A 23064-nucleotide genomic window follows, 5' to 3' on the forward strand; every position below is an offset into this window, starting at 1 on the left:
AGACGCTGCCAGAGTGGCTGGTCTGTTTGGGGGGACTCCTGCCTTTGGGACTCCCACTGCCTCAGGGCAGCGCCCGCGGAGGCAAAAATCGTTTTGAAGGCTTGATTTCCTCCCGGCCTGACACCGCCGTTTGCAGCGGCGGGGCCCGCAGGGGGGCTGGGGAGCCGCAGCTCCGACTCCCGACCACGAACTCGAGGCCGCCATTTTGCCCCCCCCCCCCCTCAGAGGCCGCGGCCCCTCACACCCCCGGCCCTCCCCGGTCCCGCCACTGCGCGCGCGCGAGGGGCGGGGCGGCGTGCGCGCGTGCGCGGCCCGCCCCTATATAAGGGCGGGCGCGGGCGGTGCCGGCGGCGCCGCATTGCAGACGGGCACGGAGGGGGAGCGATGGCGCGGCCGCTGATCCTCGGGCTCCTCAGCCTCCTCGGGCTCCTGGCCGCCGGTAAGCGCTGCCCTCCGCCTCCCGAGCCCCTTCCCCATCCAGCTGAGCCCCGGCGGGCTCGGGGAGAGCGCTCAGCCTGCTCGGGACGAGGGCAGCGCGGAGGGGCGAAGGCCGGTCCTACGGCTGTTTGTATTCCCGCAGCAGGACCCGCTCCCTGATCCCAACCTGAGGGAGCGGGGGGGGCAGTGGGGGTTTCTAGGGCGCCTTCGGGGTGGCTATGATGGAAAAGCTGTGCTTGGGGGAGGGACAGTGGCCCAAAAATAGCGCCAGGGCAAGAAGGGGGGAGTCCCCGTGAGGATCCGGCCGTTCCCGCTGCGGGTGGGGAAATGCTTTCCCTATGGAAGCGTGCTGGATGCGCATCCTCGTCCCACACGGATGGGGCGGCTCGGAGCCCAGGCTGGTGGGGACAATCGGGAGGGACTGTTTTTCTCCTGCCAGCAGCGCTGTTTATCTCCGCCACTTCAGGGATAGATGGCTGCTAATCCTCTTGCGGATGGCGGGAGGTTGCCTTTGCTGTTGTGTTTCTGCATTAGGATCTCCCGCTCCCTATGGAAAATTCCACTGGTTTTGCTGCTCGTCGTGTCGTTACCTGTTGTTGCTGAGGTGAAAGTGGTGGGGGGAGTGGATTATTGTCTCCCTTTAGCTGTAGGACTCAAGGGTAGAGCATGCAATGCTTGTGTTTTGTACATTGCAGAAGCTTGACAGAGGTGCAGAAATGATTCATAGTCTGACAAGTGGTAATACACCTTTAGGCTGTGGGATGGAATAGCTGGGAACCCAAAATGTAAGGACTTACACAATGATGTGCACATTTGCTTGGAGAATTTTCTTCTAAATTAGACTATTTAATATTAAAGCTTATTTGCTCACAAGTTTAACCTGCCGTATTTCAAAAGTAAAAAAAAAAAGCCCAACTGGCTGTTTAAAGGCCATAGGAGTAACCAGCTGGCACAGTACAGTAAATAATCCTGTGAAATTTTTCATGCTTGTACATAAGTCTTCTACTTTATTGTAGTTTTACTGTCATAAAATCATAGGATGGACTGGGCTGGAAGGGACCTTAAAGGTCATTTAGTTCCAACCTTCTGCCTAGGACAGGGACACTTTCCCCTAGATATACTGATAATATTTAATATGCTGATATGTGGATAGTTAAATGGGTTACCTCAGAATTTTCAAGCAGGAAGCAAGAAAGCAAATATCAGCTTTCACTCTGTGTGTTTGTGTGCTTTCATAGTGTCCTTTGAGTCTGCTCTGCACTGAATTAGCTGCCATCACTTGCCACTCCTTCTGGGACAGCTTCCAAATCGCTGAAATCATTGCAGTTTCCTGGGCTCTGAAAGTGAAAAGGCTTCACCTTGAAGTATCCACCAGCTTTCCCAATGGTGTGTTTAAGGAAATTGTAATGAGAAACCAGTTCAGCAGTGAGGGTTCACTTGGCCTACCTGTTAAAGGCATGTCATGCAGCTGAGGGCAGCAGGAGACTAGTCAGGCCTGTTTTTCCTTAGAAGTCACTGTTTTTACACAAATAAACAGCTGTCTTTTCTCACCAGGGTTCTGAGTGCTCATTGCCTCACCTCCCGTGCAGTTTTTCCTGAAGATTTTGCTGGGACAGCCCAAAACACCGTTTGTCTGCCCAGCTGGCTAATTAGCTGTGCAAACATTCAGCCACCCTTGTCAGATCCTGATGGAGTCACTTGGCTGCCTTACAGGCCGTGAGGGTTTTTGGTTGACCTACTTACAGGGCTTCTGTGCATCTTCCCTTTAAGGGAGACACAGAAGAATTAAAGCAGGGTGTACAGGTCCTGGCATCTCTGGACTACTGATGTGCACTCTGATTATTTCTTGTCTTTGAGGCCAGGCAGGGAGGAGAAAGGCTGGGTGTGCTCTTAAAGCAGGACTCAGTTTCTCTTTAACTATTTTCCCTCCACACCTTTTTGCTAAATTGAAAGTTAAGCTGGGAGTGGAAAGTAAAAACTTTAAGGATATGATTTTTTCCCATCCCTCCTCCCCTAAAATAGTAGGCTTAAAAGCTTGTAAGGAAGGCAGATTCAAGCTAATGTGTAATTCCTCTAGCAAACACTGGTCAGAACATGTGGGGACAGGAAATTTGTGAGCTGAATTAGCCTGGCTTGAATTTTCTTGAGGATGTGGATAAAGCACATAATTGGACTGTTCTGTAGTTTGCAGGCTTGTTCTGCCATGAATGTGATTTCTAACAAAAAAAGCCAGGTTGGTGCAGCCCACTGCTGCAGATTAAATTAGGAGAAGGGGGGAGAGTGTCCTGTGCCAGCAGTGGTGTGACCAGGGCAGTGACTGTCCCCCTGTGCTGTGCACTGCTGAGGCCACACCTCGACTCTTGTGTCCACTACAGGAAGGACACTGAGGTGCTGGAGCACGTCCAGGGAAGAGAACAGAGCTGGGAAGGGTCTGGAGGGCAAGTCCAGGCTGGAATTCAGGAGAAATTCCTGCTCAGAAAGGGTTGCCAGGTGCTGGAATGGGCTGGTGGAGTCACCACCCCTGGAGGTGTTCAGGAAATGTCAGAGCTGGCACTCAGTGCTCTGGTCTGGATGACAAGGTGGTGATTGGTCACAGCCTGGATTCGATGATCTTGGAGGTGTTTTCCAACCTGAATGGTGCTGTGATTATACACAAATAAAATCTGTGTTTTCTTGGAGCAATAACTGGCTCTGAGGCACGGTCAGGCTGTCACACAGCGCTTTGATAGCACAGCAGTCATGTGCCCTGTGTAAACCTGCCCTTGCACAATCCCCTGCTTGTTTGCCGGGCAGGTATAAATAGAAAGGGTTGCTGTTGGTTGTGTCTGGAGGAGCTGAGCCGGCCCTTCTGCCCGCCCCCGGTCACGCCCAGCGGAGCTGCCCCGGGCAGCCTTTCCGCAGCCCCGGTCTGTGCTGTTCGTGCGCCGCAAAGGAGCTGCTCCGGCAGCCTCCAGACACCGAGGGCATGGGGAGGGTGGAGCCAGAGAGATGGAGCTTGTCAGCAAAACTGGATGTGTCAGCTGAGGCTCCCCGGGAGGCTGGGCTGTGCTATTTCAGGGAAGGCTTTTCTGGTATAAAATGCAGGGACATCTTTGTTTTGTATCTGTGGGGGAGGCAGGAGCAGTTCCTGCTGCCTGCCATGGGTTTTTGTTTCAGTGTCTCTTGTACATCTCATTCTTCAAAGCAGGTTGGGGCAATGCCATCGGACTCTAAGACATAGAAAGAGACTTTGTTTTTTCTTAAAGGATTGACTTACTTTCTGTTTGGTTTTTTTAAAATGCAATTTGTTTGCTGCTACTAAGATATCAGAGTTCCTGTTGCAATTAAAAAGGCTACATTGAAGTGTGTGTATGTATTCTAGGGCAGTGCTTCTCTGTATTTGGTCATGAGGCAATGTTTGGTTTCAGATAGTAGATTTTCCCAGTCTTTGTGCCATGGATATATTTGTCTAGTGAAAAAGGAATGATAGATACAGGATTTCTGCAGACACTTAGGTGAAATCTGTCCCCTGCACCCCCCCCAAAAAAACCCTCAGAACAAAGCCAGAAAGAATGGAGATGGACCAGCAGAATGTCCCAAACATTTTAGAGTATTTCTGCAGGCATCTGCTGCAGAGAAAAATGCTGCTCATAACTTTTTGGGAATATCTTAGCATACAGTATGGGGCCACTTACTCCTGGTGACTACCAGGTGTCCCAGAACATCCACTTATCTCTTCTAGATTCTGCTACAGGAAAATCTCAGGCAGGCAACACCTGGCCAACTTGGAAATTATTTTTTTGCAACCTTTGCGTTTACCTGGGACAATTTTCTGGGCCAGTAGAGGTGCTTTTACTGTCCCAGCTCATCCAGTTCTCTGCTCTCTTTAACTTTATTGTGATTGCTTGTACACACACTGCTTCTCTTGTCATCTTGTGTTCTGGTGAGGGAAGCAAGGGAGCACCTGAGGCAGAGGCAGTGTGCCAAAGTGAGAATGAGTCCCCAGCTTTGAGGAAGAGCCTGGTTGTGGTGTTAGCTCCAAACTCATTTTTTGCCCATTGTGCTAGTTAGAAATGTTTCAAGTTTGGTTTTTCCTCAGTAGGTATTGGACAGGAAGACTCATTTTTAACTGGAATGCTGGTAACAGGTAGCCCCGTTTCCTCCACTTTTTCTTCACATTGCCTGTAATCCCTCCAATGTTGGTCACTTTACTGCCTCATTAATCCAGAGGCATAGGAGCCCTTTGGCAAGAGTCACTGGTGTGTGATGCAGTTACAACTTTTGAAGTTTTACTCATTAACTGACCAGAGAGGCTGTGGAGTATTGAGCCCTTCAGATAACTTCAGGCTGGGGTCACTCCTTCACTTCTTGACACTTTGTGAACTTTGGTGAAGAGAAGTTGATCCCTCTTGACTTCTTTAACTTAAACACACTTTGCTTTTGCCAGTCTCAAAGGACATGGGGAAAAGTTAGTAACTGGCAGAGCACAGATGGCACAGGCTGATGCATTTGCTTGGTCTGTGGTGTCTCTGGGAGATAATGAATTTTTAATTCTTCTTAGTATTGCAAATAGGACAGCCTGGGAATGACATCCTTCCTAATGAATAGGTTAATACACTTATGCAGGGGACACACAAAAAGCATGAGAGTTGACAGCACCCTAAATGATCTTCACATTTTACTTTAATCCATTGTGTTGAACAGCAGCTCAGCACTTTCCTCATGTTTTTTATTTTTTTTTTCCCAAATTTCAGGTTAATTTGTCTGTAACCAAGGGTTTTTCTAGCAGCTAGGTTTGGAGGAGGCTGGAGTCTGCAGGTTGAATTCCTCTGTGTTCTGTTTGGTAGTTTTCTGGTTCATCCTTTGACTCTTTAGGGGATCTGGTCTGGCCCCTCAGAATCCCTGTTCTTTGACTCTTATATAAGGTGTTAAATTTTAAGTGTCATTTGTAGCTTCAGTGCAGCTTTGGAGGGGATTTCTTAGGGTGTTTTTCTGAGAATCTAGAGGAAAAAATTCAGACTGGCTCTCTGTGGAAGAAGAGTGAGACAAATGCTTGAGGGAAGGGAAGGTGTTTTCCAAGAAAGGTAATTACCTAGCAATTTTCCTGTAGCTGTCCTTGCAGAATGGTAATCCAGCCATTATAAACTTCCTTCCTCTTAGGTTGCTGTTTCCTGGAGAGGAGTGAAGAACTGGGCTGTGCTCTGTAAGCCAGGTGGAAAAGGTGATATTTTCTGAGGGGGCCATCACCTCTACTTCCCAAATTTGTGTCTGTGTGTTAGGATAAACTTGGTAAAGCAAAGGCTCTTTTTTCTTATATTGAAGAAGCCACATCTGAAGTGGTTCAGGCAGGGAGAAACCAGTGAAGAGGATGAGTAAAGGAACACAGATGAACTTGTTTGATGCTCTAAAAACAATGGCTTGCAAGAACTGGAGGAAATGGGGGGATAGCTCTTGGTGAGCATGACATGTGACTGTTGAGCTGATCTACAGAGAAGGGAGAAATCTATTAAAAAATAGATTTTTTTTAAAGAACAATATATAAATTACAGAGATGCCAGAGATAACAAAGAAAGTAATTCCCTTGGGTTTGTCTTTATTTGCTTTCTCTTGGGTTGCTTGCTGTGCTGAGGATATGAAATGTCATGTTAAGGTGTCGCTCCTTTTGCAGCAAAGGTGATTTGGAGGGGAGAGTTAAAACTCAAAACTATTTACTCTGAGACAGCACAAGGTCTTAACACACTTCGCTGGCATGTTTGCTTTTGTTGTAACATAAGTTAATATATGAGGGAAAAATTCTGTTTCATAGTTAAACAAGAGAGCAAGCTAAAAGGGAAGAAGTGGTAACAGAGAGTTTCCAGCTATTATTTTCTGAATCTGCAGGATCTGAATAAATGCAGAAGTTTTTTAGCTTTGTTTCTGTTTTTCCCAGGATGTTCAAAAAGGGAGGGTGGGTATTGTTGCAATGAGGGTGCATCCTTTCATATTAGATACAATATTTCAAACAAAAGTACTTCCCCATAGCGCAGAACAAACTTGTAAGAATTTAACTATGTTTGAAGTCACTGTGGAAGGTGTCAGAAAAGAATTAATGTGTGTCATCTTTGTTCTGTAGCTGCTCTAAAATGTGCCAGCCATGTGTGGCCTTAACAAACAAAATTGCTTAGTCACTGCCTGACTGGAAAGATCTGTACTGAAAACATTAAAATTTAGAGTTGTCTTGACACACAGCCAGCAAAGCTGATAACTGAAAATAATTCTGAAACATAGTATTTTTGCCATACACTTAATAATGATCTATTGTTAGGGCTCTGAGGAAGAAGGAGCAAGACATTGTGCTGAAGCTGGTACAGATCTGAAAAATCATACAATGACAGGATCTTAAAATAATCAAACAAAACCTGAAAGCTCACTAAGAGCCTGATCAAACCAATGCAAGTTACAGCATGAATGCCTCCATTTGGCTTTAAAACACTCTCTTAAATCAAGAGTTTGAGAGACTCCTTTGAATAACTATTATTGGGGTTGAATAGTTCAGTTTTGTAGTTTACAGTGTGCTTCAGTGTAGGAGTAATTGTCTTTTGATAAAGGCCTAGGTTAAAAGCTGTGCTTGTAAATAGTTGGGAATCCTTGATTCCACTGTTTGAAGTCCAGGTCTTGACTGACTTCATTCAGAGCTTGACTCTGCCTTCCAGAGCCTTCCTACCACTGTTCAATGCCAGTTTCTGAAAGGGAAGAATAACTTTCCCTCAACCAAGTGTATTCTTGTTTATTGTCACCCTGCCAGTGCCAACAGCTCTTTGGCTGGCCACTCTGACTTTGAAAATTAACTATTCTTCAGGCTTCCAGATCAATAATGTTGGAGTTTAGAATAGGCTGTAAATATTTTGCTAACCATACATTATTAGAAGCTTTGAAGTCTACCCCTGCAGTCTCCCAGGCTGTTCTGCTCAAGGATAATATGCAATGAAGCTTTTTACTGGGAGAGAGGGTGACAAGCTTCAAGCTCTTGTGTAAAAAATCAGGCGTGCAAAGCACGTTTTTCTTAAAATAAATGGGTCATTCCTCTGAAGCCCAGTGTAAACAGGCTTTATAAATCAACAGCTGAGAAGGCTGCAGAATGCCACCTATAGAGCAGTGTTTGGTGAGTGGTGGCTGTGTACCTTGTAGATGCACTGGTAATTCAGCTTTAAATCGATCCTCTCATTGCCTGCAACAAGGCATGAGAAATGGGAAAGTGATTGTTCATCTGCTCTAACATTGCCAGAAGCTTCATAGGAATGAAACACCTGAACTCCTGCCTCGTGGTTGACAGAGGAATTTTACAGGGTTTTGTGAAGTGCAAACAGCATTGCTGTAAAGGGAACACCTGTGCAGCTGATAGGTTTGAACAGGTTGGGTTTTTGTTTTGTTTTGTTTTGTTTTAATTTTTGTCAAGTTTGACAGCAGTGCCTCGTAGGCTCGTACTGTGGTGGATTTCTTTGGAGCCTGCCTGCTGTAGGATTTTAGGAGTTGTTTCTTGATTGGTTAGTGCAATGTAGGGCATTGTCTCCTGAGGAAACAGAGCTTACTGACACATAGGATGGTTTTAGAAACTGGGAGAAGTTGGGTGCCAGGTCTAGACAGCACAATTAAAAAAAAAGAGCTTGGAAAGTCAGTAAAAACATGCATTTGATTCACTTGTCCTGCTGATTGCTCATAGGGCAGATGCTTTACATTTCTTTACCAGGACTGTCCAGAGAAGATATTCTGTATCTTACTTGAAAGCTCTTTAGGTTGCATGGCAGTCCCACATGGGTTGGGAGGTAATGTCCAAAATAGGACTGGTACATTTTTTCACACCCACAGATTTTTCTGTACACAGTTGAAGACCTAACCAGGAGGAAAAAAAAGGAAGTCTAAATAGATTTAGGGGGTTTAAAAAGTGTGATAGGACATTCCTTAAGAACATTCTTAAAGCTCTTTGTTTATGGTCAGTGTTTTGGTCTGTACCTGCTCTTAAGTCTTGCATGCAGTGTGTACATTGTTGTGGCTCCTAATCTAAAATCTTTCCTCTCTCTCTCACTTGCTCTGTGAGAACAGGATGCTTCATGTGGGAGGAGGAATGCAGGCAGCAATCACAAGCTGGCTCAGAGCTGAAGTGCCAGTAGGGCAGGAGAACAGGGAGCTTGTAGCTTTGGGAATCAGCTGTCTGTAGGGTAAATGTCTGTAATGAGTAGTTTTTCTGTTTTAAATCATCTGCTAGTTCTTGTGTGCTAAACAAAGTGAGGCTTTGTATTTTGGGATTTCAAATTTTTTTTTACAAAAGGTGGATGATGGGGGAACAGACTGCTGAGGTGCTGAGAAAAGGAAGTTCCCCTTTACGGCTTTTCCAGATTTTATTTTTTCCTTTGACTCTGTAACCTGTGTTTGGGACAGGCCAAAACTTTCTGGATTGCAATGTGCTTAAAACCATGAACAAACAGGTGGTTGTTTTGGCAGCTGGGAAGGCTGATGGAGTTTGCTCTCTCTGGCAGCCGTGGCGAGCCCTGTGCTGTGGCAGAAGGAGTGCGCCAAGGGGCCCGAGGTGTGGTGCCAGAGCATTCGCACGGCGTCGCAGTGCGGGGCACTCAAACACTGCCAGCAGAACGTCTGGAACAAGCCTGCCGTGGTAAGTGCCAGCCTCTGAGAGCCCCCAGGCCCACCTGGGGCTCAGGTGGCTGCTGTGCACACGCTGAGGGAGATTTCTCAAGTCTGTGATGGGAGTTAAGTGCTACGTTAGACTCTGCTGAGGTTGCCGTGCCTTAATTTGGGTGGTGGATGGAGGCTGCTTTTCACTGCTCTGCCTTGCACAACTTGTCTGCTGACTTCTCCCGTGACCTGTTGCACAATCACTCAGCAATGTATGGAATGGAGCTAGTGGATTTCACTTGTTCCTCTGTATTATTACTGACTCCTAATTCGGAGGAGTCTTTTCTGAATTTGAGCAATTATTGTGAAAAGGCTCTGTATTTGTTTGGGTCTTTCTCAAAGGTTAAAATTCCCAGAAAGAGGCACCATATGCTAAATTATGGAAGGCATGACAGAAAACAATAGTACAAATTTAGTAGCACCCCTTGATCCCCCATACATATTCTTTAACTTTTGCAAGTTTAAAGAAAGGCTTGGAAATATCAACCAGGCACAGTGAAAAGTGGCTGCCTGAGCTTGCAGATGACTGAAATGCAGCTTTGGAATATGCAGCAGGCTTCCTAGGCAAGACAATCAGTGCAGTGGTACTGGGGAGTTCAAGGTGCTTAGGAGCAGTTCAGGCCTATATCTTGTAATGCATGGCCCTGCTGTCTCCAAGATGTCCCTAAAATCAGACATTTCATTCACTAGGTTGTTACTGAGGCAGCAGCTGCATGACCTGTATGAAGATGTGAGAATTATTTGAACTGAGTACATTTTTCCAATAGATAATGGATTTGATTAATGTGGCCTCTTCATCTTCAAATTGAATGGAATGTCCATCTTCAGATTACTGTCTAAGTTCTTACATTGCCACCTATCATACAGTACATATGCACATCATTTTCTCATTACTTTTCAAGTTGCATTTGCACTAAATGTGAGGGCTGCTTTTCTAGATGTAGCTGTAGTCTGGGTATTGTTCCACGGTTTTCTAGGGGAGAAAAAGGTGTTTTACTTACAGATTCATTCAGTCCACATTGGCTGTATCTGTGCAGAGATACTTACTTTCAGGAAAAGTAGGGGAAGGGAGGAATGTCAGGGCACAGCTACAATGGTTGAAGCAGCCTGAAATGTTCTAAGATTTCTAGCAAGTGTGAACTCTGAAGGAAAAAGTAAAAGGAGAAGGTGCCTTGGGGCAATCAACTTTGTATTTCAAGGGACTGGAGGAGGTGAAATGAGCAAGTGGTAGCATGCCAGCTTTCATCCAGCATTGGTTTACTGATGAAACTGTAGCTGGACATGCCTGAAATAGCCTCACTCTGTTTAAAAATACCTCTTCCCACCCTGGCCTCAACCAGTATTTCTTCCTTAATTCCAGGTGTAATGTTTGCCCTTTGTGTTGTTGTTCACACTCTGCTCTCACAGGCACTTAATTATTTCTCCAAGTAACTCTCTATTTCTCTCTCCAGAGCAGTATTCCCTGTGACTTATGTAAGGAGCTTGTGACAGTTGCTGGCAAAATTTTAAAGGATAATGGCACTGAGGTAAGCAGAGCTCTTTTTCTCCTCACCCTGAAACACTGTTTGGTTTCAAGGTCTCGTGGTGAGGGGATGGAAGAGTCGTCTGTGGTGTTTTCCTAACATAAGCAGCAGATGTTGAAAGGGACTAGAGTGCATGGGGAAAAAGGCTTTTAAACAGCCTCTGCTGGTTTAGAAATGAGCAAATTCTAGCGCCTCCCATGCCTTAACACATCCCTGATTGACTGTAGATGCTTAAAAAAGTTGTTCTTGTGCCAGTGGGGCACCAGTATTAAAAGGTGGGGTACTGCAGTCCCTAGGAGTGGGTGGTTACACCAGCTGGCCTTTGTTTTGGTTTGTGGGCACTGCTTCCCTTTTTCTTTTGTCAACCTGTGGGTACTTTGTTTAAACAAGTCACTGTCCCATGAGCCCAGAAGTTCACTTTCTCCTTGTAAGTGTTCTGTTCTGGCAAGGCTGGGCTGTGCAGGCCACACAAGCAGTGTGATATGTTTGTGCTGGGGCAGGGTCTCAGCGAAGGTCCAGAAGTGGGGAAAATGTGTCTGTAGTGTAGAACCTCATTCTAGTTCTGCTTGTTGCTACCTGGACCTACCTGAGTCTGAGGAATTTGTTTCAGGCTTTGTACTGTGCATTTTGGAAAAGGAAGGAGCATTTGAGAGAGAGAGATATAATCCATCTCTGCTCACCTCATCTTTCCTAGGATGAGATCCGCTCTTACTTGGAAAAGACCTGCGAGTTTCTTCCTGACCCAGGCCTCATCTCTGAGTGCAAAGAAATCGTGGATTCCTACCTACCAGCTATCATGGATATGATCAAGGAAGAGCTTGTAAGTAGATAGCAATTTTCAGCTGTTGGTATTAAAAGTTGTGCTCCTCTTGATGTCAGAATTTCTCTTCTGCCTCAGATTGTGCATATGAGTTATTTGTGGATCACTGGTACTGTTAGTTTGAGGACTTCTTCCTTGCTATGAAACATTTTCCCTGTCTTACCACGTTTTAGCTGAATGACTCTCTACTGTGAACTTTTGAAGTGACATCAGTTTGGAGCTTTATGTGTGTATCTTGTCTCCCCCAGGATAAACCTGAGGTTGTGTGCAGTGCCCTTGCTCTGTGCCACTCCCTTCAGAAGCACCTTGCAGCAATGAAGCTCCAGAAACAGCTCCAGACCAACAAGATCCCAGAGCTGGATTTCTCTGAGCTGGCATCCCCGTTCATGGCTAATGTGCCTCTTCTCCTTTACCCTCAGGACAAACCCAAGCAGAAGCCTAAGGTAAGCCTAGGACTAAGGGCTGTTCTAGTGTGGGCCATATGTATAATCTTGGATTAAGTTCTACAGTCTGCAGAGGCAAGTCTTGTGCTGTGCTGTTGCCATTCAGGACTGTGATAATCAAGCAGATTTTGCTGGAAACCATTTCTTCTGAGAGAAAGCTTGTGTTCAAAGGTTCAAAGGAAGAACAGCTCTTCCCGTATTTTGAGCAACCTGCTAGCTGTGCCCCTCAGGGCATGCATTTGTCTCTGAATGTAAGGGTGACAGACTGTATTGGAAAAGAACAAATAGCTGACAAAGGGGAATAGATGAGGCAATGAACTTGGGTGCAGAGGCTGAGTGTTATCAGCAAGCCAGGGTGTGGGAGTTGAGCAGTGAGTGGGCTGAGAACAAGCTGCTGTGGGTGGAGCAGATAAGATCTATGCCAGAGTTAGAAACCTCCCCAGTGTGGTCTGTAACAAAACCAAAAGATTTGAAGATTGGGTGTCTTAACTATTATCTGGGCTTTGGAGCCAAGTAGGTACCTAATCTCCATCTAGTGGCTGCTGCATACACCAGCAGTAGTTTGTCTGTCTCCATACTAGCTGAGGCTTCAAAGTGTTCTCCAGAGTATTTATTAAGGTTTGTGCATAGCTCAGAATGGCTTGTAAAACTTGATAGTAACAGGAGCTTCTGAAACATGTCATGTGAAGTTGTGTCAACTTGAGTTTCCTTTCACTCTTTGTCCAGGCGAGTGGGGATGTGTGCCAGGATTGCATTCAGCTGGTCACTGATGTTCAGGAAGCTGTGAAGACAAACTCCTCTTTTGTGAAGTCTTTGGTTGCTCATGCCAAGGAGGAGTGTGACCGTTTGGGACCTGGCATGTCCGATATGGTAAACTGTCCTTTTTTCATTGGAAAATTCTGCTCCTGTAAGCAAACATAAAATAGTTTGTTCAGTGCCTTAATCTTACCCTGATCATATTCTCTATTTAGTATCACAAAGGAGACACTGTTGCATGTGTTAACACAGTATAACAATAACACCACTGAAATTGTAAACTTTGTGGTCAGGAAAGTTGGGTGGGATGTGTGGGACTGGGGAGCAGGAGGACTCCAGATTGCTTCTAGCCCTTAAAGGCCTTTTCCACAAACATGATCTGGGTGGGTAATGGGGTTATACCAATGGGACCTGGGGCTCTTTGCCCTCAGAGGAAGAGAAAAGGTTAAACAGTTGTTTGTGCAGCAGTTTTGTAACTTGAAATGCCATCTTGTATTTGGGCCAAGCTCTGAAAGACCTGTTGTTATGCAGTAGAGCAGGTAAATTAATACCTTGAGATGTATTAGAAAATTCTAGATGAACTCTACAGCACAAGTGGTTTGGTAGTCACTAGACTTTCTCTTCCCACTTTCTGCAGTGCAAGAGCTACATCTCTGAGTATTCTGACTTGGCCATCCAGATGATGATGCACATGGTAAGATCAGCAGAGTGCAGTATTTGCTCTCAGTTCATTTTTCTGGCTTGTGTAGCTAACTTCTTTGGGAACAGGAAACGTGCACTGCAGTAGAACTTTGGGCAGGGCCCTTGCTCTGTAAGACTTGGTGTTAATGCTTTGAACTTGGTGGTTTTTGGATAGCAATTTCTGTTTCAGGATGCTTTCTTTAGCACATTTCCTTCCATTTTATAACCACTTCTGCAGTGCAAAAGGCACTCTAATCCTTTGAAATAGGAAGATACATTCCACATGTTCCTTTATATTCTTTTATCTCAGTCCTGTGCTTACACCACTTCCCCTCTCCCCCAAATACTGTGTTAAGGACATAAGAGTTGGCTTTGTCACAGTATTGCAAAATTAGTTCATGAGTGTGAGAGATAAGGTGTCTCCTGGAAACAAGGCTACACATCCTTCTGGAATTGCTGTCTGAAAGTTCCTGCTCACTGGGCTCTTGACAGGAGCCATGGAAAGTGAGTGGTGCCTTCTGCAGCAGCATGCATTTACCTCATACCCAGCACCTCTTTATCCAGAGAGCTGAGTGCCTCTAAAAAACATGGCTAAGCCTTTCCTTAGTGCAGTCTGTAGATGCCACAGGTGACGTAGCAAACTGCAGGTGAATACCTGGCTAACTTGAACCTGAATTTGGCAACATAGTGGCCTTTTCTTGTTTCCAGTTGCAATAGGCTACTTAGAAGCTCATCCTGTTCCTTAAACATTTGGGGGGAAGTCAATGTTTGTTCCAGCAGCACTTAGTTTCTCAGTCTAAGCATTGCAATGCAGTGTGTTGTTCATAGCTGAAATTGGAATATGACTACACCTTGTGTGCATCTGAGTGTTGTCCAGACTCTCTGGAGGTATTCTTGCCCAGGATGCCTTAATAACTGCAGATGAATAATGCTGGTTAGCACTGTGCAATTAAATGTGAGTTGCTGTAGCTGAGGATCTTTGGGGTGGGGACTGTGTGATATTCCATTATCTTTGTGGAAAGAATATATGCAGTTCCAAGTGCTTGATGTGTTTTTTTTCTCTTAACTGTTATCTTCAATTTCTCCTTTCTTCCTCTGTCTCCAATCTCCCCTGTCAACAGAAGGATCAGGTAGGTGAGCAACTTTGCCTGTGGTGATAGCCTGCTTGTAGTTCACCCTTTGGTCTTAAAGAGCTTGTAGTTCACTTCTTGCTCTCTTAGCTGTACACTTGGTGTGACTGTGCTCAGTGCTGACAGATACAAGGGATATTTATGTGATTAAAACAGAGACTAAAGGCTTCCTCCAGTGCATCAGTCCTACTTCCAGCTCCAGATACCACTGTTGTGCTACCAAGATTTCAACTTGATTATGCTTTGGCCAGTAGAGCAGAAAATATCTTCCCTCTTACAGAAGAAGGATAGATGTGGAAAAAGCATGACAGTGATTCCTGGCAGCTGCTGGTTTAAAGTCTGGGCTCTAAAGGGCTTGAGCAAAGCTGTCCCCAGGTCTTTCCTTGGTTAACCTTTAAATCTAGGGCAATGGTATAGATGTTTGAAGTATGTGAACTGAAAAGATGAAGTCTTCCTAGAGCAATTTGGGCTTTTTAATTGAACCTGTCCTGTGGGACCTTGTGTCTGTCACCCCTCTGGGAGGGAACATGTGTGTATGTGGGTGTTGCTGTAACATTAATACCTGGAACTGCTTCTTACAATGCATGAACCAAAGGGCTTGACTTAAAGGTGCTGCCTGGAGTAGTCTGAAGCAGCACAGTGTCTCTGAGGTGCTGCTTTTGCCTGTGCATGAGATTGTGGCATGGTGTATTAATATTAACTCTGGGATAAGCCTCTGCTATAGGAAGCTTGGAACAGGGTGAGATGTGATCTTCTAATTACCTGTAGGACCAAGGGTGTCATTTTCTAGCTTTAGGTGAGAAAATGCAAGTTTTGTGTCTCACTCTGTACAGCCTTTTTCACTTTGGGTGTCTTCCTTAGAACAGTTTGCCTCGTGTCTGGCATTTACTTGTGCATTTAGTAATGTATGTTCCAAAGAAGAAGTGCATGAAGAGTGTATTTCTTTGAGACAGAAAGCCTTTTTACAGACTTGGTTTCTGTTTGCTGTTTTCTCTTACCGTGAGAACACTGCAAGTTCAATTGTTCCAGTACTAATGGTTAGGCTTGGGTTTTAACAAGCTCAACTTTTGTTTCTTGTAGGCTGTGTTCAGGAATGAGAGAAATTGTTTCTGTTTGCAGAACGTGATGTTTCTGGCAGCTTTAAAGAAGGTAGCTCGTGGTTGAGGAAAGAGGTTCTTCTAGGCATTTGTCTCAGCTTTTGGGTGAACTCTGAAGTCAGGATAATTGGCCTCTCCTGTGATTTCTTAAAGCTGGGGAGCAGCTTTGTGGATGCAGCTCTGATGTGAGGCTGCTGGTGGCTTGTTCTGGTGTTGGTAGCTCTTAAGTCAACTCCTTTTGAAGGGCTTGCAAAGTGTGGGCTCATGGGACGTGGTTTTTTAAATGGGGTTTGTAACCTCTTCCTCTTTAACAGGAACTGCTAAATTCCATCCAGTAGCTGTCCTGCCTATAACCTTACCAAATGCTTTGGCAATACTTGAAGTAGAAGTAGTCATGAAACTTTGTGTTGGAACTTTTGAAAATTTTGCTCTCTGTGCCTGCTCACAGGCTCTGTAGAAAGGACAGGGACTTCTAGACTTTTAAAAATTGCTTGTACATCTCTTTCCAGCAACCAAAGGACATTTGTGCCATGGTTGGGTTCTGTTCTTCTGTGAAGTCTGTTCCCCTTCAGCCTCTGGTGCCAGCTCAGGTGGTTCATGAGGTGAAAATGGAAATTGTGGAGGTAAGATGGGCATTTTGTACTTTGCTTTCCTTTTTGCTTTAGTCTAACAAACCAGGTGAAAAAGGTGAGCTTTCATGCACAGAATAATCCAAGTCTCCCTGCATATAAATTCCTGGCCTTTTCTTGTTTCTGATGCTGATTTGTGAAGTAGGAAAGCTGATTGATTTGTTTGAACAGCAGAGCTTGCACTGAACCAGAGCTACAAGGTAATGCTTCAGGATTGAAAAGGGAACTCTTGTTCCAGCAGTTCTGAATGACACCTTAAATGTAAATTCTCAGTTTGAGTTTTGCTCTTTGTTTGGAGTAATACTTTGATCTCTTTTAAAAATGGGGCAGCACTCTGCATGTGCAGATGAGGGATCAGAGTCAGAGTGCTGAAGCTCTGAGTTTGAAGAAGCACCTTGGCTTTTCCAAAGGGTATTTTTGCAAACAGGAGGGTGCTCTCAAGTCTAGGAAATGTTGTCCTCCCTTAATGTATTTTAAAAACCACTATATATTTCCCTTGACTTCTGTGTCTATGGGATTGTTTATTTCTTTGTGTCTACTAAATTCAACTCCTTGTACAGCCTGGGGGTTTTAGTCTGAAAATTAGTCATAAAAAAATGCCTGTTCATTCAGACAGGCTTTTTACTGAGTCATTTGAGGTTGGTTTTGGGTTCTGTGTGACCTTTTGAATACAGCCCAAAGTGAGCAGCTGGATAAATGCTGTTAGGAATTGTCCCTGTCAGATGTGGTCCAGTGCTGATTTATTGTGTGTGCATTTCTTCTTCTGTGTACTCAGAAGGCCTCAGTTCAAGAGAAGACTTTTTCCTTGTGTGAAATCTGTGAGACCATGGTGAAAGAAGTGACTGGCCTCTTGGAGAGCAACAAGACAGAGGTGTGTGAGTGGTGGGCATTGTACCCCTTCCAGCTTTGGCTGAGACAGGGCTGCACTGAAGGGGGGAGGAAAATCAATGTCATTGCCTGTTTTCACAACAACAACAACATTTCTATCCTGGGTGGGACAGAAAAGGTGTGCTTATAAACTGAGTCAAAACTCTCTCCCTCATTTCCTCCTCCTGTCCTGTGCTTCAGGAGGAGATTGTGCATGAGATGGAGGTGGTCTGCCGCCTGTTCCCAGGGAGTGTCAAGGACCAGTGCAAGGACTTCATCGAGGTCTATGGCCAGGCTGTGATTGACATGCTCTTGGAGGCAACAAATCCTGAAGCCGTGTGTGCCATGCTGAAATGCTGTGCAGCCAGCAAGCTTCCCCAGCAGCCAGGTGGGTGATGAGGGGTCTGTGGTGTTCAAAATGAGCTGGTTCACCTATGATGAGATGTCTTTTGAGGACACTGCTAATACTGCCTCCTTTCTTCTCTTTCTCTTTACCCAAGAACTGATGTTTGGTTTGGTTTTTTATTTCCCTGCTCAGTTGTGGTGAAACCTGCAGGTGGCTTCTGTGATATCTGCAAGATGGTGGTGGCTTATGCAGACAAAGAGCTAGAGAAGAATGCCACGACAGCTGAAATTGAAGCTTTACTGGAAAAAGTCTGTCACTTCCTGCCAGAGTCTGTCAGTGAACAGGTAAGGTGTTTGTGCAGGAGGCAGACTAAAAAGCCATGGTCTTGGTGTTTGCCTAGGTCCTAACAGTGACACTTATGCTCAGCCTCATTTTCTGAGTGTTTCATCTGATATTTTGTCTGTATGCTAATTTTAGGTCCGTCTCTCAAGTGTCTCTGCTTCTGCTATAAATGTCCAGGTACTCCTAACAGAGGTCTCTGTGTTTGGCCAAATGCCTTGTCTCTGGCTGGAGACAAACTGTCCACAGGTGCAGCTGGGACTGGCTTGTGTCCAGCAACCTGATCCTTCATAGGTTTTTCCCTGTACTAATTACCCTCAAAGCATAGCAGCTTCTCCTGTCCAGTAGAGCAAACCAAAAAAAGGGGGAAAAGGCTTGATCTGAGGCAGTTGAATGACCTTGCTGTGTGGCAGCCTGCCTTCCAGTCAGGGCAAGGCAGATGGAGATGAACAGAAGGATGAAACACAGAATCCTGGAATGGTTTGGCTTGAAAGGGACCTTAGATTATCTAATTCCAACCCCCCTGCCGTAGGCAGGGACATCTTGCAGAGTATGTGGGAAAACTAGAGAGCTGCTTCTCCTGTTGGTTTTTGTAACAGCATTCTCTACTAAAGGCTGGGAGGAGTTTGGGGTGCAGGGGGATTAGGTTTGCTCAGTTCCCATCCTTGGGAGTTGGCAGGCCCTTGAATAGATGTCTGCTTTAAGGGTCTGAATTGACTGGCTGGATTGTTGCACTAATTTGCAGTCAGGAAAGGTTTGCCTGGAAATCCTCTGAGAACAGTGGGTGGGAACACTTGAAGGTTTTATTTTTTTTTTCCTCAACACTGATCCTGCTTAGGGGATTAATGAAGTAATTGAAGGTAGGCTGGTGTAATTCCAGTGGTACACCTGTTACACTACTGATATCAAGATTTACCTGAAAATCTTATTAGGTGGCTGCTGAGTGCCAGCAAGTGGCAACTGCTTGTAAGTTTATTGGGGATAGAATATAGAGGCTTAAAGCTGCTGTGGAGCAGCTCTTCCTGCTGTGAGGCTGTTTAATAGCTGTGGTTGGTTTATTAATTGCTGCTGTTTGTCTCTGCTGAGAGCAGCAGCATCTTCCTCAGCTCTGGAGCCAGTCTCTCCACTAGAGGGAGAGAGGCTGTTCTGGCAGGCAGTGCTCCTGCTGCAGCCTTGTCTGAGGGAATAACTTGAGTGCAAGTGCCTGGCAGTCCTTGCTGCTGTCCTGCTCAGGAAGTTTGTCTCCAGCTGGTTCTGTGTGCTTCCCTCTTGAGACAGGCGTGATCTCCACGATCAGAGATGAAGCTTTGCAGTCAAAGCTTCCTCTGCTTGGTTCTTTTCCCAGAGCCTGTCCTGTTTGATTCTTTTCCTTGTGACCCCTTCTCTCCTCATAGTGTGTCTGTAGGCAGCTGCAGGCAGGTATGAGCTGGCAGAATCAGTGATGTAGTTTTGTGATTAGTGCCTGACTCCTGTGCCATGTGCAGAGCTCAAGCCTCTGCTTTATCCTTGTGGAGTGTGTTGTTGCCTGCTGCAGACCACACATTCCTCTGCTTTCAGAGGCTCCAGCAGGAGAATTTCTCACCCTGTGTTTTGTTACAGTGTGTGCAGTTTGTGGAACAGTATGAACCCGTGGTTGTGCAACTCTTGGCAGAGGTGATGGATCCCACTTTTGTTTGCACTGTGAGTATTGCTTTTGGTTTTATTGAGGGCAGGCTCTGATACAGTCCTGGGTGCCTTTCAGTGCCCAGCAAGCAGAAACTCTGCTGGAATCAAAATCAGCACGCTGAATGCTTGGAGCAAGCCCCTTGTGCAAGGCCTGGGGCTTCCTGAGTGGCCAGCTGTGGGACTGCCAGTCCAGCAGCAGGAGAGACTGCCAGGGGTTATCCACGGCTGAGGTTCAGTGACAGGGTGTGATGTGCCCTCAGTGTGGTGGGAGGTAAAGTGACATTTCTTGAGAAAGGTCCCTCTCTAGAAGATGTGTTTTTCCAAACTTGATACGAAGGAATTCCAGTAACTTAACTCTTCCCTGGCTCAGGTTACGTGGCTGCTGGTTCAGCTGCAGGTGTGACTCAGTGAGAGCTCCTGCAGCTGCCTCAGTGCAGCTTCCACACTCCCTCAGGTGGAAGCTCAGACATAAGGCTACACTTGAGATCTCTTGGTGCAGTTAGGAAGGTGCTGACTGTGCTGTTGCTCTTTTCCCAGAAACTTGGAGTGTGTGAGTCAGCTAAAGAGCCTCTCCTGGGGAATGATGCCTGTGTCTGGGGTCCAGGCTACTGGTGTAAGAACATGGACACTGCTGCTCAGTGCAATGTAAGTAAAGCTGCCTTCTGCCTCCAGTTTCCTTCTGACCCTTGACAGCTCCTTCTGAGCCATTTTTAGCTTCTACTGCACTTCAGAGTGGATGAACTCCAGTTCAAAATAAGCAAAAGGGTACTAGTTTGATTAGAAGGTGTTTCATAGCTTTCTCAATGCTGACTTTTCTCTCCTTTTTGAGTCCCACACCTGTCTGCCAGTATTTCAGAATCTATAGGAATCTAGCTTTATATTTAGTCAGTGTTCCTGGAGCCAACAGACCGTGTCAGAATCTCTCAGCAGGCTCTAAAAATTGGCTTCCAGTATTGCTTTTTCTGCCAGGCCTTAATGGCTAAGGGTCATCAGCCTTCTTTCCTAAAGCTCCTGGCTGGTGAGGCTGAGGATGTTATTTATTCTAGTCCTCTTTGAAATCACTTACTTTAAGAAAAACAGATTTGCTCCCAAGATCTTGGCTCAGGATAAGGTGTTGAACTGCTTGTTTGCAAACTGGCTTTTTTCCACTAATATCAGCTATTTCTTCCCCTTTAGGCTGTTGATCACTGCAAACGTCATGTGTGGAACTAGAAGAAGAATTTCCAGTTCTGAAAGTTTGCCATGGCTCTTAGGAAATGTGGGCCGAGGTTGGCAGAGAGCTGTATCTCACCTGTCCCTCCTCTCTGCCTCATTAACAATTTGACCTTCAAGTTCCTTTGTTGTAACTCTTCTGTAGCAGTGCTGCTGTTGAAGGATCAGATTTTCATTGTTGACTTAACAAAGATATTTCTGATTGTACAGTTTAACCCATTATGCTCCTAAAAATAGTCAGTGTGTTGTAGATTTTTTTTTTTTATTGGTAGGCTGAAGTGTTTATGTGCTGGGAAGAATGACAGAGATGGTGAAATGAGACAAGGCTCTTATCTTTTAATTTTAAAAAAAGAGCAAGATAACAGCTAAACTTTCAAATGTCTTTCTGTACAGGCAGCATTGGGAAGATTTTACATGCTTTGCATTTTTAACATCTGGCTGGAATGTTTATTTTCTGTGTATGGGAACTCTAAGGGATAATGTTGAATCTGGGAATCCTTTTGGCTGGAATTTTCAAAGCTCTGCAGATGCAGAGGAGTGGGCTTTGTGTGCCCAGCTAACTTTCAAAGTCACTGGTAATTAAAAAGATGCATTGGAGTGAGTGAACAGCCTTTTGCATTTGAGTGACCACGCTTGTGGCTCATGGTGTTGTTATAGCTAAGGAAAACCCTCCCTCAGCCTTTGATCACATCCTTCTGATTTCCTTGGACTGCTCAGTCTCAGCATGGGTGTTCTGCTGCCAAGCTCAGTCCTGTGGGATGTCAGTTTCCTGAAGCATGCTGGTGTACCTGAGGAATGACTCCCTTTTTCCTTATCCTAGTTGCTCAATTCTGCTTGATCTTGCAGCTTCCCACAAGCAGCCAGCTGGGTGCTGAGGAGGTAGCATGAGCTGTCACTGGAAGATGGAGGAGGATCAAGCCAGCAGGAGCTGGGATTATGTCAAAAGGAGTTCAGCACTGAGGGTGGAATTTGTGGAGAAACGGGTTTTATTGTAACCTGTTTGTTTCCTGCTCTGCTTTTGCTCTCACAGCATGTTTCAGTCATCTAAAACTTGAGAGGTGCTGTGAGGCCTGGGGGCCCCTCCCACTGCTGCCCACCCACTCTCCCTGACGTCCTTCTGAGTAACTGGGGGGATGAATTGTTACCCAGAGTTCCCATTTCTGCTGGGAAATGCAGCAAGCAGAGATGGCAGGTGGTAGGAGCACTGAAGTAGCTATTTAAAGCTCTGCTGGCACACTTGACAGCCTGCCTTTCACACCTCTCTGAGATTCCACTTCAATGGCCTAAAATCCCCCCAAAAAAAAGCCTTCAAGGCAGGCTTGCTCTCTGGGAACATGGCAGCTCTTGATGTGAAGGGTCCTTGGGGTGAGAATCCTGCTTGTGTTGCTTGGGACAGATCCTGCATTGGGTGTGCACTTCTGCTCTGGTTAACCCCCAAAGCAGGGGCACGGAGGTAGCTCTGAGGAGACCTTTGGGAAGGAGCAGCTGGGCTGATGTAGAGCTTTGAAAATTCCAGTCCTGTTCAGAAAGATTCTGGTAACTCCTGCTCCAGTAACAATGCTGTAGCAGCAAGTAGAGTATTTTTCATTGGAAAAACCACTAGACTGCAGGTTTTTAGTTGATCTGTGTGCATACTAAAAGCCTGGGCAGCGCTGACAGATGGCAACAGAGGTTGTTCTCCCCTGTTTCCTGAATGCTGAAGCACTCATGGCTTTAAACAAGAGGTAAAAAAAGGAACATTTCCCCTAAAGACATAAAATACCTGCAGCTTTCTGTCCTGGCAGGCTTGTGAAGTGGTTCTGGTGGTGTATCCCAGATGGAGCAGATAGGAGATGGGCTCTGTTTCTTGGGCAGTGCTGCCCTGGAGGGACAGGTTGTGTGACACCACGGCACGGAGCGTGGCATTTGGTGTTTCAAACTGGATGGTGTGGATCTTTCTCCGAGGGAGGTGGGGCTGCATCGACAGCTTGGCAGGTTGGTGGGAAGGTTTTATTTTCCTGGGGTTTTTAGTAGGATTCATGCTGGGCAAGGTGAGCCAGGGGAAGTCCTGTGCTGCTGCTGGGAGTCCCTTTAGTTTTCTCCCTTCCTGTGGACTGTGGCACCCAACCTGCTTGAGTCATGCTGGGGGAACACTGTGCAGTTGCTTTCTAAAGAACATTGTCTTGATTTTTTCCCCTTTTTTTGGTTTTATTTTTGGTTTTTTTTTGCACAAAAGCTTCCTTAATGAACAATAAAAACTTCTGTAAACCGATAAGTTTCCTTGATTCATTTTTCTCTGTGGCAAAGATTCTTGTTGAGGTTCCCCTTGGCTGCAGGGCCAGGAGAAGGCACATCCCAAGGTGGCACTGGGAATCTGGGACTGAATGGATTCAGGTTCCCATTATGCTGCGTGTCCCATCAAGCCTCTGTTCTGCTGAGCAGGGTTGCAGGTGGAAGAGGCTTGCCTGGGATTGCTGCCTCTCTCTTCCCTGG

General features: G+C 45.7%; 1 protein-coding gene and 1 long non-coding RNA gene across 3 annotated transcripts; both read left to right on the plus strand.

Moving 5' to 3' along the window:
* Positions 1–321: 321 nt before the first annotated feature.
* On the plus strand, positions 322–22846 carry PSAP (prosaposin). 2 transcript variants are annotated; one of them, XM_059850899.1, is made up of 15 exons: positions 322–439; positions 8931–9064; positions 10536–10610; positions 11302–11427; positions 11676–11870; positions 12597–12740; positions 13264–13320; positions 15518–15586; positions 16044–16157; positions 16939–17034; positions 17232–17418; positions 17569–17720; positions 19315–19395; positions 19918–20025; positions 20557–22846. In XM_059850899.1, the coding sequence occupies exons 1-15, from the start codon at positions 385–387 to the stop codon at positions 20590–20592; spliced, it is 1629 nt and encodes a 542-aa protein (XP_059706882.1). In that variant the 5' UTR covers positions 322–384; the 3' UTR covers positions 20593–22846. The 2 variants fall into 2 exon arrangements, with proteins under 2 accessions (XP_059706882.1, XP_059706884.1); XM_059850901.1 differs by lacking the exon at positions 15518–15586 and having other exon boundaries at positions 370–439.
* On the plus strand, positions 448–6814 carry LOC132329653 (uncharacterized). Its single transcript, XR_009487119.1, has 2 exons — positions 448–1042; positions 1677–6814. It is a non-coding gene; the product is annotated as an uncharacterized LOC132329653 (long non-coding RNA).
* Positions 22847–23064: the final 218 nt, after the last annotated feature.

Source organism: Haemorhous mexicanus, chromosome 7 (assembly GCF_027477595.1).
Source record: "Haemorhous mexicanus isolate bHaeMex1 chromosome 7, bHaeMex1.pri, whole genome shotgun sequence".
In the NCBI taxonomy this organism is placed as follows: Eukaryota; Metazoa; Chordata; class Aves; order Passeriformes; family Fringillidae; genus Haemorhous; species Haemorhous mexicanus.

Coding starts and splice junctions, on each gene's coding strand:
- PSAP (XM_059850899.1), top strand. CDS start 385: ATGGCGCGGCCGCTGATCCTCGGGCTCCTCAGCCTCCTCGGGCTCCTG. Junction 11,871..12,596: donor AACCCAAGCAGAAGCCTAAG/GTAAGCCTAGGA, acceptor CTCTTTGTCCAG/GCGAGTGGGGATGTGTGCCA. Junction 13,321..15,517: donor TCCAGATGATGATGCACATG/GTAAGATCAGCA, acceptor TGTTTCTTGTAG/GCTGTGTTCAGGAATGAGAG.